General features: G+C 36.4%; 1 protein-coding gene across 2 annotated transcripts; it reads right to left on the minus strand.

Annotated features, from left to right (window-relative positions):
- Window positions 1-557: 557 nt before the first annotated feature.
- On the minus strand, window positions 558-16793 carry castor1 (cytosolic arginine sensor for mTORC1 subunit 1). Of its 2 annotated transcripts, XR_008906566.1 has the most exons (10): window positions 16523-16793; window positions 11754-11824; window positions 8366-8559; window positions 7188-7323; window positions 6782-6905; window positions 6027-6137; window positions 5849-5931; window positions 5304-5398; window positions 3409-3541; window positions 558-1554 (listed from the first exon to the last, which is right to left on the minus strand). XR_008906566.1 is itself a non-coding variant. In XM_056746988.1 (9 exons), exons 1-9 carry the CDS (start codon window positions 16633-16635, stop codon window positions 3473-3475), a joined length of 996 nt encoding a protein of 331 aa, XP_056602966.1. In that variant the 5' UTR covers window positions 16636-16793; the 3' UTR covers window positions 1949-3472. The 2 variants fall into 2 exon arrangements, 1 of the variants encoding a protein (XP_056602966.1); XM_056746988.1 differs by lacking the exon at window positions 558-1554 and having other exon boundaries at window positions 1949-3541.
- Window positions 16794-16954: the final 161 nt, after the last annotated feature.

Here is a 16954-nt window from a genome sequence, read left to right on the forward strand (position 1 = left end):
TGAAATATGGAAAGTGATTCAAGTACCAGATCTTTCATCTGATTTCAGAGCTAACGTCACAGTTTTTCCAACTGGTGTCAAGATTTCTATTAGACATGTGAAATCATTTTCAATCAGATAATCTTCCAAATACACCAAATAATAAAAAAGAATCCACTGTCCAAATTGGGTCGACTGTTTGTTGTCTAATGAAAATGTCTGCTTGTGTTCTTTTAATGTAAAAGAATAAATTAAAAGGCTGATACAGTATAATATAATAACAATGATACACTTGTATCAGTGTGGCCTAAGTGTCTAAATACTTATTTTATTGTGGGCTTTTTTTGCTCGCCATCTGTAGAATGCTTCCCAAGCTGAGCTTCAGCACAATGCAATACGCACATGAAACTTTTAATACAATTTTAATTATAAAAGATACAAAGACGTCACTTTTTGACACTCATGTAATTCACAAGCAGTCAATCCTATTCTTGATCAGGAGAGGATTTTTTCATGATAACAAACTGGCAACATTAAAGATGAACATGACTGATATAAAATAATGACACACCTTCCTCATGATAAAGAAATGCAAACAAGTTGTTGCTTTGAGTAATTTTGGTAAACTGAGGTTATTCTCACTTCCTGCTCACAATCATGTCAGACACTGTCAATCATGTAACTCATTCGGATGGGTAGAGTTGTAATTTCACTGAGTATTAAAACAACCTCAGCACAACTTTTGTGATTTTTAACTTCGTTTCTCGCATGCACCTGTATCTGTAAGACCCGCTTTATAGAAAGTGTTACCAATCATAATTAAATTTACCTCTGCCCTGAATAAAACAAACCAGTTGTTTGTTACTGATGTTTAATGGTAGAGTCAGTGTAAAGGGAGTTTATATTTGATCACACCCTGATAACAGATGAACTCACTGGAATCCTTCCTTTCAAGTCACATCATTCCAGATTCCTTTGGTTTATGATGTTGTGTCAAATTATGACATAACTAAGAAATTCATTGTTTTTACAAGAATGCAACATGTGAACAATCACGTTGTACATATTTTATGCACATGACAGTGTCGAGATCTAGAGCTGATCAACAAGAACATTAAATATTTGTAAAGTTTTACCCATCAAATGCTGAGGATTACTTTGGTTCAATGTTTCTCTAAACCTTACAAACCTTTTGATCTAAAGGCGTGTGCTTACAACTCGAAATTTAGTTTAGTGGACAAAAATATAAGTGTAAGGAGTTTGTTTCATTATAAATGTGGGCTGTCAAGGGTGTCACATCCAGAATAAAAGCTTGTGTTTACATAACATATGTCTGTGTACTGTGCATACTGTGTAAATTTAGTAAATATAAACATAGATGCAAATTGTCACAGGCAGAGCAACGACACGAGAAGTGCAGTTTAAGACATGAAGGGTAATTCTCGTGGGGAGATAAACGTATAGAGTCCTTCAGATGGGGTCTTCTTAAGGCACGAGTCAGACATCCGGCTTCGAGGGAATTGTTGTTTCCAGGTTTGGTAAGTACGGTTTCCTCCAGCTGCTACTCGTCTGAGCCTATGGACAGAAGACAATATCTCTGAGTTATGACTCTCCACTCTGGAGACGTTGCTCACGCTTTGATCTGTCATCCAATGTGCTGCTCTGACTTCTCCCGTCTCCATGGCGACGCTGGCGAGTACTATGTGACCCCAAACTTTTGAAGCATTGTGAATTTGTAGTATATGTTGTAAGCGTATTTAAATGTATATATTTGTGATCAATTTTGAGAAATAATGACATATTTGTCCACTTCAAGGGAGAGTTCAGCCAAAAATAAAAAGTATTTCATAGTTTATTTACTATTGCCATATCAAACATGCATGACTTTCTTTCATTAGCAAAACACAAAGAAAATATTTTGAAGAATGTTCATAATCAAACAACATTGACCCCCATTGACTTCTGTTGTGTGAACACAAAACCACTGGAACATTCCTCAAAATCTTCTATCTTCTTGGAGTTAAACAAAAGGAGTTCTGTACAGATTTTGAAACAACAAAAGGGTGAAAAAAAAAATGAAACATTTGTCTTTGGGTGAATTATTTGTTTTTATTCTTATTTGCTTAGATAGTCCTCTAACTCATTTACTGTTTATTAAATGCAAAATTATGCTCTAGTCATCATGTATAACTGAATTTACGTTTTCATTCAAAAGGTGTAAGAAAAACAGAGTTTTTTTATGGTTATTTATTGAATAAGCAGCACAGTAACAAACACCGTATGCAATACTTTTTTTGACACGTTATAAAATATACAAAAAGTGACTTGAGCCTATTCTAAAAAAACAAAGGATAATACCCTCAGAATTATTAGTATTGACCTTGACAAACCAATGTGCCGATATAGTGAGAGTGAAGACAGAACATGAGATAAAATAAACGTTTGAACAAAAGTCCTCGATGGCACTGGAGTTTCTTTAACAAAGGTTTTACTCTACATGGAAAAGTCTTATATTAGAAATTCTCCGAGAGATCTGCCTTAAGCAGCATTAAGTGCCCTAAAAATAAGGAATCTAAAAAAAAAAACTTGCATAAACATACAGAAACAAAATACAACACTAATGATAAATGAAATATTCTGTATATTTAGCTGTAGTGTGTCTGAATCAAAGCTCTCTGAAAAACAGAGCTTTCCTTGTAACAAAGAGATACTTCCATTGATCTCTTAAAGGAGTTGTATAAATTCACCTGATCGGATTTCTGAATTCATTTTTTGATTGTGCCAACAAGACATTTTCATTCAGTGCATCTCTGCTGGTATCAACAAATTTTCTCAGAAATTCAGAAGCATCTCAATACATCATTTAAAAAAATAATCAAAACATTTTGAAACAACTGTTTCACTGATTACTTCTAAATCTGTCCAAGTGCTTGGTTTACCTATTGTGAAGAAAAACAGTGGATATTAACAGCATAAATCAAACACTGTAAGATACTCTAAGGCAGCAACGGAGCTGGGTTCCGCAAAGGTGTCCCAACACATACTTTTCATTTGAATCTCACTATGCAAATAATGTCATCAAGCCAGTGATTTAAGAATGAATTCACAACACATAATTTCTTTAATTTAAGGGGAAATAAAAGCCAAATCAAAAAATCCAGATTAATTCTACATAATATATTTTTGATGGCCTGTGGACTCAAAAGATTACTGTCGGTGTCGGAAATAAAAAGAGATCTTTCCGCCAATGCATAAATCACACAAAATATCAATTTCATCACAAAATGAGCTTACTTCAATGTACTGACACATGACTTGACCTGACTGTAATGCCTGTGGATACGTCTGCTAAGTTTTGTAATTCCCAGTATTTTAAAGGGAGATTGTAAAGGCAAGACGATCAGGACTAATACTGTTTTAGTGGCTCACCGTCCACTGTATTTCTCGGTTTGTTTTGCTCTTCAAAGTAAAGAGGACGATCAAAACAAGAGCCTCAGCGGGGAACGTCTTTCCTTTGAGCTTGAAGCATCTCCGTCACGCTGACTATATCTTCTTCAGGCACCTGAGAAAAAACCCCAGAAAAGTAGAGAGATGTAAAGCTAAAAGTTAACCATGTCCTGACCAGCCAGCCATTAGTGCAGTGAGTGACATGCAGAAAAATGTAAACATCACGATCAGAAATGCCACTGAAGAGTATTGCTGAATGGATTAGAGTATTAGAATGGGTTTAAATAGAGGGCTAAGATGTCAATTTTCCAAAAATGGAGGTAGTTTTCGGACACTACTGTACAGCTGAATGTATAATATTTGAGATAAGTGATAACTTGCATATTAAGTTTGGACAGGAGAAGGCATTTAAAAAGAATCAAAATCTGTAAATATAAAGCCAGATGCAAACTTATGACGTCAATTAGATGAACATAAGTTTGAGCTGCACAAGAACCATAGGGCACAAAACCAAAATGCAAAATCGTTCCTTTTGGACAATTAAGATTACTTTTAAAAATTTTGGGGCAGTATTTGCCATGATTTATGTGTGCAGATACATTTTTTCAACTTAACGCTGAATGATGTCAGCCATGATTTTACCATCTAGGACATTTTTGGGTTAAGATTTCCCCAGTAAACCAGACCAACTGGCAACAACCAACGTGTTTCCAGGGGACAATAACATAAGATGCTCACGGCAGCATCTCATTGCATCACAACTTCCTCATGCATTCTCATTCTCACCGCAGTTTTCATGGGAAATGGTTTGGTTTGCATCGGAGTGTTACACCATCAACACGTTCTATATATAGCATAGCTATTTCCATGCATCACAAATCTATGAGTGGGTGTGTGTGAAAGATGTGTAAAAAACCCAGACGATACCTTCTCATCTTTCATAATAGTAAGTCATATTTAATAATAGGTCAATAAACAGCAGTTCAAAACACTGCAGTTCCTGCTGTGACGCGTGTTACAGTGAAAAAGAATTAAAAAAAAAGGAAATACAAGATGACCTGGTTATATGACTGATACCAGAGGGGATTTTGTGTGGCCCCATAACGCCAATGCACTATTTCCAGAACGGAAATTTGCAATCTATTTACATCAGACAACAATTTGTCCATATTTACTCGTTTAGTCTGATGTCACATTAAATATCTTAAGGTATGAAATGATTCAGATTAGAAAATACTGAATAATGTATGCAAACTAGAATAAATCAATGTGAAACCTATAGGCAGAGACAAAAAATGTCCTTTTCTTACATGAATAAAACATTTATTGTGATAATTTAAACATTTCTGTACTCGTTTTAAATACTATTTAACACATTTTGAGTAAATATTTATATTATATCTTTATATTTTTATTTTAATAATGCACTTTAAAATGCAGTCAAATTAAAAGATTTAGGACAATTAATGAATTATAAAATGATACATATCGTCGCTGTCCTTCTTAAACCTTGGATGTCCATATTCGATTTGTCAAAGTTGATAAGCACTTTGTAATACATTTTATTGTTTAGATGTTTGCAAAACCCAGTGACAAACATAGAGTGTGACTAATAATATGATGACAAAAAACACCAAATATGGAGATACGAGGTTCCAGAAGGACAACTGCGATATATTATAATGCATTGCAAAACTCATTGAACCAAGCCGTCTGACCTGTATATGAATTCTGTTCAATTATTATTTTGATCACACGGATCAATTCGATAAGTGTCTTTATAAAATACCAGTATAAATTGATCTGCATTATATCTGCCTTCAGTCACCTGACCTTAAGGTTTAAATAAACTACTTAGTTAAAGGAAAAAAACTTACCAGAGCATGATCAAAACTGAAGGTACTAATGTAATAAGCTGATATATCACTGTCTGCGAGAGGCTGTGATATCTGAGCGACTATCCCACATTCATCTGAGACAGAAAAAGACAGACAAAGAGAGTCAATAATTGGGAGCAAGTGTTGTTTTCTGATTAAATCTATTGTGTCTGTTCATTTATCACTCCTGCTAATCAGATTCTAGTAATTAAGATTCAGAACTAATCATTTGATGAGACAGACACATCACTAAAGAGGCTAAAGCTATTGTGTATTTTCTCCTAAAGTCTACTTATAAGCACAGGCTACACAGGCAGCTGCCTTCTAAGGGGACATTAAAAAAAAAAAACGCACAAAAATGCTAATGTTGCAGTAACCTTAAACAAATAAAAGAATCACAACACCAAAATCCGACAGAAATTGAAATAAAATATTCCATTTTAGAATAATTACACCAAAGTATTGATTAAAATATATAATTTAATAATGATTACATTTAATTAGCATTTGTCCGTTATATTCTGTGAAATGCTAAAGATCCTCACCAAAGCCGAGAGGCTGCCCTCCTATTCTCACCATCCTCCAGAGCTCACCGGAAGAGCTGGTGAACAGAAGATCCGCCGGGAATCTAAGAAAAGACAAACACACAACTTTTTTCTGATTTGAGTGGACAACTGAAAAATCACTTTTATTATCAGTTTCCTGTCTCTATGAGGGTCATACTGTCGTTGTGCTTCCGTGTCCATCACCAAAGAAACGTATCCATCGATCAAGGTGAACGAGAAGAATTTGATGCATTCCAGGTCCTGGTTCACACTGGCGCCCTCTCCAGGACTTCAAGGGACATTGCATAATATCAAACAGTTTGTCAGTGAAAATCTTTATGCATTTTGGGAAACACTTTGATTTATATGATTCCTATATGATTTACAGTGCATGTAAGCTATAAGTTATAAAAGAATACTTTTAGCTTTTTATAGCGCTGGTTTCACTTTAGGACCGAGATCTGACTAAATGATTTGGCAATATAAAATACTACAGCATATCAGGGAATATGTGTTTATTATAAAATATGCAAAATATACAAAACAATGACTACAAATTATAGGTTTACTGGAAATTAAGTATACACTGACTACAATTTCGCCACTTATTAGTATTTGTTGAAACTGTTTCAGAGTAAAATTTAGTGTTTTTTCTTCTGGGCTTTAACTTAATAAGTTTTCATATGTTTTGTATCTTTTTGTATGTTTTATTACAGCTAAGCTATAGTTTACACAGTAAAATATGCAAAATGCACAGGAAAATTTTTTAATACACCTTCATTATTCATTTTAAATAAAGAGTGAAGACATTGATTTTCATCTTGTCCTCTACTTTACATTAAACATCTAGTGGCATCATAAAGACACGCAAAGGTTAACTAAAATGTCAGCTAACATGCAGAGAGTGTCAGTTTGTGAGTTCAGGTTTTATACCTGTTTGAGTAAAACAGAACGTCTATGAGCGTCGTGGCGATGGCTGGCAGTGTGTCTGGATCCAAACTCATAACACAGAACTGATTCTCTGGAATCAGCACAGGATGAACTGTCGCTTGCATAACTAAACACACAGAAAACTACTTTCAGTTAATGTGCCTGGCCATGAAAGCCACAGGATAGAGAAACTTATATTTGGTAAGCAAACAGTTGGGTAAAATATTTAATTTATTGTTATTTTTAAAAGCTGAAAATATACCCATGACATGACAATAAAGGCTATATTAAAAGGTTTTGACAGGGGATGTTAAAAGCAGCTACATATCAGCACAAGCTTGTTTAAACATGTAAAAAATCGAAATGTTTTAAAGATGACACGTGTCAACATCGCAAAGTTGAATCTCACCCTCTCTGCCGTTTCTCTGAAGGCCCTTCCAGGCGTCCTGACTCTGAACTGGCACAGACTCGCCCGCCTCCTCTCTGAAAATATTAAACTCCTCCTCCAGAGTCTCCACTACCACTGACAGATCCTTCTCTCGTACCTACAACCATAACAGTGTGTTGACACTTTGACACAGCTACCAAAAAAAATACTTTGGGTTCTGGAGCAAAACTAATATTGAGCCAATATGGACTATACGGACCAAACTGAAATGTTTTGATTCCATTAGAAAAAGGATCTCTACATAAGCATAAAAATAAGTTAGAAAATGTTGCTTTGTGTGAAATTTTGAAGTGCGCACAAGACATATTAAGAGGTATAGTTGTATAAGACATTAGAGCCCATTAGTTAAGGAGATAGGAGTTTCAAAGCTTGCAAATATTAAAAAATACAATGAACAAAGACCTGCCGGCATTACATCACTTTTGTTACATATTTACAAACTTGTTGACTAAAAACCTGTAAAACATTCACAGTTGTATGTGTTTTTGGATGTCAGAATGTGTTTATGATGCATCAGAATTTCCTCAATACATAATGTATTAACCCATTGCTTTGCTTCTGATTTGCTAAGCTTAGCTCAATGTTGACCCACACAACACATGCAAGTTGCTTTCTTTGCTGTGTGCTAGGGCCTGATACTAACCTCATGTACTAGTACTTGTAAAAATGCACCGATACCATGGACTGATACATCATGTGACATAACTGTTTGTGAAAAGCACATCAATTTTTTTTTTCAGAATGTGTTTAAGGTGGAGTTGTTTGATATTAGGAAGCTATTCTTTTTGTGTTAGTCTCACTGTTTTGTGAAACGGTACAGGCATCGTCGGTATCGGCAAGTACACAAAAAACAAATCTGTAATCCTACTCAGTCTTTAAAAAATGGGATCGGTGCATACCTACTTTGAACACTACACTATTACAGAAAAAACAAGTAAATAGATAAATAAATAGATTAAAAATGCGTCATCAATGGGATTCACATATGTACATAATCTTTGACTATATAGATATATTGGTCGTAATATGACATGGGTTTAAATTCAGATTTTAAGGGATAGTTGACACCAAAATAAAAACGAAACAGAAGAAAGAATGACATACAGTTTGGAATAGCCAATAGCCACACATTCGCTTACCAGAATAAAATCTGTCTGGTACGTAGACAGCATAAAAACTGACACATGCTGCTCGGCCAAAGGAGCGATAACGGACTTGGCGATCTTGGTGACGCCTACAGCCTGCGAACTGCTGGAGGCGTTTCCATTAGAGACGACATTGAGCGGGAGCCAGATGGACCCCTCCACCAGTAGATGCTCCGACGGCTGTAGTTCTGGAGGCAGAAAGAGGTGTGATGAAGGTTGAGAGGTCAGCCGTGCTTTGGTGTAACATCCAATAACCCAATCACATTGTTGACTTCCTGAACATAAGTGTAACATTTTTTTGTATTTGCCAAGGAGACCATTGGGGATTTCTCTTTCAGAAAATATCAAATGTACTTGCATTATGACATCCAGCTTCTTAGAATTAGAGATGAAGCCAAAATGCACAACAGGAAGTTAAATGATGATTCTATTAACACCTTAACCAAACACCTTAACCAATCGTGGCAACAACAGGAAGTTTAAGACGCCTTAAGAGTACAACACTAGGAGTTAAGTTAACAGGGTCAAACTATTATAATGACATATATTAACAACTCACATTTATATGAGAGACGAATCAGAGTAGAACCCTGTCAGAATTACAAACTACAACTTGTTTTCTGTTCAGAACACCTGTAAGCTTAAGTACATTCAAAACTCCTTTAGATTGTTAATTTAACCTTCCTGAAGACTTTGACAAGAGGAAAGAGCTGTAGAAGTTTTCTGGGCACTAAGGGAAACAGATGTGTGGGTCAGAGGCAGAAGACTGCGACCTTCTACCATAAGAGCCGTGAACTTTTGTATTTCTCAACCATCCCACCTGAAGGTCAATAATGTTGCTTGTTCAACATTTTTTACATTAAAGGGATATTTCGGCCAAAAAAAATGCTTCATTTAACCTTGTGTCATTTCAAATCTTAATGACATACTATCTTCTGCAGAACACAAAAGAAGATATCTTGAAGGAATACTGTATTTTAAATGATTTTGAGGATGAATAAATGATGACCGATTTGAGAGTTTTGGGTGAACTATCCCTTTAATGGTTGTATGCATAAATATTTTGTTCTATAAATAAAGCACATTAATGTCTAAACCACTGGCAACAAGAACGAGTACATCCCTTGCTGAAAATGTCAAAACTGGGCCCAAAGTATTTTGTCCACCATATGTCCACCATTATTTTCCTTATCCCTCTTGGGCATGCAGTTCACCGGAGCTTCACAGATTGCCACTTAAGTCATCTTCCACTCGTCCATGACGACATCACAGAGCTGGTGGATGTTAGAGATCTTGTGCTCCACCACCTTTTTTTTGAGGATGCCCCTCAGATGCTAAATGGGGTTTACGTCTGGAGACATGCTTTGCCTGTCCATCACATTTACACCCAGCCTCTTTTGGGGTCTTTATCATGTTGGAATACTGCCCTGTGGCCCAGTCTCCGAAGGGAGGAGATCATGCTCTGCTTCAGTATGTCACAGTACATGTTGGCATTCATGGTTCCCTCCATGAACTGTAGCTCTAACTGTAGCTCCCCAATGCCAGACCATGACACTCCCACCACCATACTTTACTGTGGGCAAGACACACTTGTCTTTGTACTCCTCACCTGGTTGACTCACACACGCTTGACACCATCTGAACCAAATAAGTTTATCTTGTTCTCATCAGACAACAGGATATGGTTCCTGTAATCCATCTTCAGCAAACTGTTTGCAGGTTTTCTTGTGTATCATCTTTAGAAGAGGCTTCCTTCTGGGACGACAGCCATGCAGACCAATTTGATGCAGTGTGTGGCATATGGTCTGAGCACTGACAGGCTGACCCTCTACCCCTTTAATCTCTGCAGTAATGCTGGCAGCATTCATACGTCTATTTCCCAAAGACAACCTCTGGATATGACGCTTAACACGTGCACTCAACTTCTTTGGTCGACCATGGCGAGGCCGTGGAACCTGTCCTGTTAAAACCCTGTATGGTCTCTGCCACCATGCTGCAGCTCAGTTTCAGGGTCTTTGCAATCTTCTTATAGCCTAGGCCATCTTTATGTAGAGCAACAATTCTTTTTTTTCAGATCCTCAGAGAGTTCTTTGCCATGAGGTGCCATGTTGACTTCCAGTGAACATTATGCGAGAGTGAGAGCGATAACACCAAATTTAACACACCTGCTCCCCATTCACACCTGAGACCTTTTAACAGTAAAGACTGACATGACACTAGTGAGGGAAAATATCTATTTGGTCCCAATTCGGACATTTTCACTTTTATTGCCAGCGGTTTAGACATTAATGGCATCTGACCATGGTGTTGAGTTATTTTGAGGGAACAGAAAATTTACACTGTTATACAAGCTGTACACTCACTACAAAATATTGTAGCAAAGTTTAATTTCTTCAGTGTTGTCACATGAAAATATATAATAAACTATTTAAAAAATTTGAGGGGTGTACTCACTTCTGTGAGATACTGTATAATAATACTGTTCTAACTTTAATCACAACTACAAATATTAACTGAACAGGTTTTAAACAAGTGACAAAGTGGACCAGACTTAATATCCACTAGAAACTAAATTGTAATGCCTGAAACGAAACAATTTGTTTAGACAATTCAGTGCTTTGATGTTCTAACATATGACCTGTATAAAAACTTTATGTCAGATAATACAATACAATAATACATTCCATTAATGTATTTGAAAGCTTCAAAAACAATGAAAATAAGTTATTTATGAGAATAAATACAAATTTAAGGTTATATCCACAAGTTTCCAGAGGTCACTTCTGTAAAAGTAAATTAGAGTCAATTTTCCGGTGAAGCGCCGGAAATAGAGTTTTGCAGTTTGAATAACTTACTATTTAAAAAAATGATTTAATTATTTAAAAAAAAGTTGAAACTGATGAGCAACACCTGATGTTCGTGGGTTCATTCTCAACCAGGCAGAGCTTTTTTCACATCGTAAAAAAAAGAAGAGCGCTTTACACACTAACATATCTCAAGTTAAGACGCATTGCTCCTATGAGGGACTGTACAGCTTTAAAAGACAAACTTTCAAATGTGGACTGCTTATCTCAAGCAAATAGATAACGAACATTAAACATCTCTTAGACTGAATTTGGAATAGTTTAAAAAGAGTTTGCAGTTTTAAAAGGGAGTTAAAATAGATCAATGTAATCATCAAAACACAATATGGTCTTAAATAAAAATGCGAGACAGTAAACTGGATTTACAAGGATTCTTAACCTTAATTCACTTTTTTTATTTTTTTGATGGAATTTAACATTATGTGGACTACATTTCTCATCTGATATGCTTCGTCAAGGGGCTGAGACACTTGAGGATGTCTTCAGTGGGCTTTTAGAAAGTAGTCTGTGTGGGTTACCTTTAAATCCCTCCTCATCTAGGACGACTGTGTAATTTTCAGGAGTCTCCGTCAGACTGAAAAATTTGCATCTGTGAATAGTGAGAGAGAGACAAAGAGAGATCAGACATTGTATGAACAAAAACAATGCCAGATTGTGGCAGAAAGTGTTTACAGCAGGCAGACAGCGAGAGAGACCACATGGAAGCCACACACACACGAACATGGAGCCAACACACAAAAAATCCATTCATACATTTAATGGCTCAATGGTCAACGTGCATGACAATTTAAGACTGTTTGTGTGAAACGGTTACTTCACGACTGGCTTTGACCCAAATTCTTTAGGTGCCCGTGTAGGAACCCAGCACAACATGTTCCACTTCATTCAGTCTGATTTAAAGCAGCAGCAAGACTCATGGGAAAAAGTTTTGCACAAATGAAACTGAGAAGGAAAATGTTAAAGCAGCCATTCCCGATGGAGGTCAAAAACCTTTTAGAACTATCCCATTTTACTCAAAATACATTATATATATATATATATATATATATATATATATATATATATATATATATAAGGGATAATCAATGGCTAGCCGTGCATTAAAGCATTTTAATGCACAACGTGAAAGCCAAGAACCACCCGACACGAAGCAGAAGATGCAAATGTTTTGTATGTATGTATTGTTTGTGATTATAAAATACTAAATGCGCATGTATAAACATAATCTGTATCACAAACTTTGATTCTGGATGCGATAAATAACATTTAATCTTTGAAGATAATAAAATCTTTGAAAGATAATATTTTTGGGCATTTTTGCCTTAGAACAGTAAGAGGAAGTGACATGAAGCGGGAATTTGACCCGGGTTGCATAACGGCTCCAACAGAAAAGATGATTTTACGCTGTCATAAAAATGCAAAAAAACAAATATACATCAAACATAAGTTTTGTTCATCAAAGTTTTGTCGTCCATCAGCCTTTCAGCAGTTGAGAAAGAACTAAACACTGTCAAGCCGTCGGCTTACCAGCTCTGATCTGACAACAGATAAAAGATTTTATCTGTGACACTATTCCGGCACCCACTTACCAACCAACAGGTCTCATTCACACAGCTGATTCCTGTTCAGTCCACTCAGCAGAATACAACTCAGAGTCTTACGAGGGGAAATAATACATCCCCACCCTCAAGGCTAACTCAGCACCGCGGCATTGTGTGAAGCGGTCTCACACTTCCTAACAACATCTACAGCTACCGGGGTTCAACTTCCTCCTCGCCGTCCAAGGCCTTTCAAAACACAGAAATACACCAACATCCTCCAGGACGGAAGAAAAAGCGAAATGAACACGAGACAGTGATGTGGTTACATTTAAAAGCCTATTTACAGTCATGTAAATTCAAAAGTGTATGCTGTGACTGATTCTGTGTAACACAAAAAACATGTTTCAACTAAATTTTTGTGTAGTGATGGTCCTAATCCGGTTTACCGAACCAAAGCTTTCAGTAGGACTATAAATATGACACAAAGATGTCAAAACACTTGTTTCTCATTTCGGAGTGATGAGAAAAGGAACATTGACTCATTTTGAAAAGAAATTGAGGAAAAAAAACAAGTTCACATAAGGATTCAGGCTTTGAGATGACATGCTAAGTCTAAAATCTGGAACATTGCATTACAAACAATCAGGACCCGTATAAATGAAGCCACTAAGAGTAACATTTTTGATGGAGCAGTTTCGAGCGTCATTGTTTATCTAGAATCGTTTTAAAGGGGTGATTGCCGAAAATATGTGTTTTTCTTTGTCTTTGGTGTGTCATAAGTTCCCCATGCATGTATTAGACACGTAAAATTGCTAAAATTCAAGTTTCGGAACAAAAGATGTATTTTATCTAGAAGCGAATGCTCACCCAGACCTGCCTGAAACGCCTCGTGTAACCACACCCCCGTGTGGAACTCAGTTCATAACACGATTTGACTAAGACCGCCAAAATGTATACGCAAGTAAGGTGGGCGTACCTGTCAGTACAATTGCTTTGGAACCTGATGTTCAAAATATGGTAAAAGGCATCACATTTCTGTGCAATATTCGACCAATCACTACGCACTAGTGAACTGGCCAATCATAGCACACCTCGCTTTTCAGAGCGATGAGCTTTGTAAAATATCAGCACGTTTCAGAGAGGTGGAGCAAAGAGGAGATACAAACATGCACGGTATGTGGAAAATACAGCGTTTTTTATCCTTAAATCGTGTATACACATTGTATTACATCAAAAGCAATGTATGTAGATATAAACAGCTTATTCTAAGGTATTAGAAACATAACAGTTCATTATGTTAGGTCTTTATACACCTCTGAAGAAAAAGTTTTGTATATTATATTGCATTTCTGTCAATAGATCATCCCAAAAATCCTGTATTGTTCCTTTAAGTGTTTCAAAGTTCTAATTAATTAATAAGAGTTATTCATAAAGGTTGTTGTTAAGACTAGATCTCAGCTCCTAAATGATTTAAAAGAGCTGAAGAAGTCTCATAACCTAGTTAAGAGTGAACAGAGGCAGATAGCTTACTGTTGTAAATCAGGGCAGGGAAGGCAGGCAGTTTTCAACATTGATTTTTATGTACTTGCCCAATAACTACATTTTGGTTTATTTTACCCAAATAAGTTTTGGATTGCAGCTCTATATATAAGTTAAGAAAAAATGTATTTCTGAATTAAGTAATGTCTTAATTCAGTCATGAATAAATGGTGCCAAGGTGCAAACACAGTGCCTACACCAGACGCGACAGGCACGCCGCATCCAGTGCGGACAATGTTTGAAATTATAATGGGTTCTAATGCTTGTCTAATGTCTTTATCGTGTCACGCCTGTCGCGTCCGGTGTTGACACGGTTTAAGACTTCACCCTTGCAGGTTCCCTATTGGCTGATTCAGAGGGTCAAGGAGTGCCATTTCATACTTTAATTCATTGTAGTCCTTAATTTACTTAATTTAAGTTACCTTAATTTAAGTTTTATTCATACGGGCCCTGGATTCAAAGTTCGGGAAAGCTCAACAAGATATGGTTGAACAAACCAAATGTAAACCCTCATGTCTACTGTGATCCAAAACTACCTCAATCTTTTCAGTCCTGCCTTCTGGTCTGTGAGATTGACCTCTCTGCCCTCTTTCTGACCATTGACCATCAAGTAAAGAGCAGAAACCATCGTCATCGCTCTTTATGGCACACTAATGTGCGTGAGAGAATAGAATCCCGTTCAGCAGCATTATCCCAATCACAAACCAAGATGGATATTACAATGACTTAAATCAGCCATATTTTATACAACCCTGAACATTTTATAACACAGACATGGGTTAATGTGCCACCATTAGATACAATGAAATGAGAGAGACAAGTAAATAAACTGCATAGGTCCGCCAGTTTATAGAAATCTGAAACATTGTTTGATTTCATCACATAACTTCAACTATGTCTTGTAGACTGTAAGCAACAAAAGTGTCATGGGTAAAATCCAAGACAATTCAAAACTTGGACGCTTAAGACTTACTAAACCTTTAAATATGAACGTTTAAAACCAAAATGAGAAGGTTTTATATGCAAGATTTTGAGAAAATGCTTCAGCATTCTCACAAACTACAGTATGAGAACATTCTGGTTTGGAAACTGTTGTTGTGCAACACTGTTCGAGCAAAGGTGAAGTGCTGGGACATGTCCACCTATAAAACTAAACAAAATAAATTGCTAAACTTAATTTAATATTTTTGCTTGAATCATCTAACACATCTTTAAAAGCAAGCAACATTTCTCAATAAAAAAGACTTCTTTCCGCATAAAACAATATCTTTCTTGATTAGTCCAAAATATTAAAAGAAAAGGGCTATTGCATAGAATTTTTTTTTGCCATTTATCAGTTCCTTCAAAATATTGTGGCATTAAAGTAACTTAAAAATGTAACCAAGTGGCATCTGCTAATCGTGAATGCATCTATTCAGAGAACTAACTTCACTTATGTTGCCTTTTAATGTTCGATGACGTTTGATCCAGGATTACTTTTAATGGATGAAAAGACGTCATTAACCCTAGAACTATGGACATGTTGTGCTAATGTATGACAATCAGCATGTGTCCATATGTTTACTTTATATTTACTTATAAATAAACAAACAAGTTAAGGGTTACATGGGTGGAATGTTTCTTATGATCTTAAAAAGCTTTTGATCTAAAGGGACATGCTTAAATGTTACAATCGTGAGAAAAACATAATTGTGTATTTTTGTTTATTTAATCACACAATTACAACTCTTTTAATAAAAATGTAAATGGGGGACTTTAATGAAGCGATTAGAATGCCAGATTAGATGGGACTCCATAATGAGAATTTGTGTGTGTGTCTAACATGTAGGTGTTTTTGAGGTCTGAATATATGCCAAGTAATGATTGTATCTATGATACTCCAAAACACAGTCTAACTACATTATGAGATACAAGCATGTCACTTCATATTGCAACAGCTTCCGTTGACAAGCATTTACAGTGTGACATAATATTATACAACATTAAAGGGCCATTGCATATGCAGATCATACATTATTTTGCCATTCATCAGTTCTTAAAACTAAGCAAGAACAGGGTGAGGCTGAATCCAATTGCATCAGATGCATGCAATGTTACCATGCATATGCATGCATAAAAAGCGCTTAAAATAAAGGTGTCTGAACTCGAGCAGTGAGATATTACACCCCGTAAACATTTTTGTAAACTCACGCGTTGGGTGTTCTTACCTCGTCCTGTTTCTCAGAAATATCAGTTTGATAAGGGGATGAGTGTAATGTTCCAGTCCAGTTTTGCTGATGGATGTCACCCTTAATCGGTGGTCCAAGATGTGCAGGTCCATTGTATGTAAGACGCGGTCGATTTTCTGCGAGGTAGGTGGGCACGTTAAATAACGCGACGCGAGAAGAGATCCGCATGTGTTTTACATTCATGCGTCTCAAACTCCTGCGCTGGACACGCTGGTACTGGTAGGAGACACTTTTAATGGAACTCAAGTCTAGAGTTGCAATTGGATGGCAAATGTTGCGAAGTAATGCTTACATAGACGCCGCATTGGCCGTTGAATCGTACGTCAACGTCGCCGCCATATTGGTAAGGGCAAGAGTGTTCTATTAACAAATACAAGTGAACGAGACATACGCTTTTCTGTTTGTTTTTCT

The sequence above is a fragment of the Triplophysa dalaica genome, chromosome 4 (assembly GCF_015846415.1).
Source record: "Triplophysa dalaica isolate WHDGS20190420 chromosome 4, ASM1584641v1, whole genome shotgun sequence".
NCBI lineage: Eukaryota > Metazoa > Chordata > Actinopteri > Cypriniformes > Nemacheilidae > Triplophysa > Triplophysa dalaica.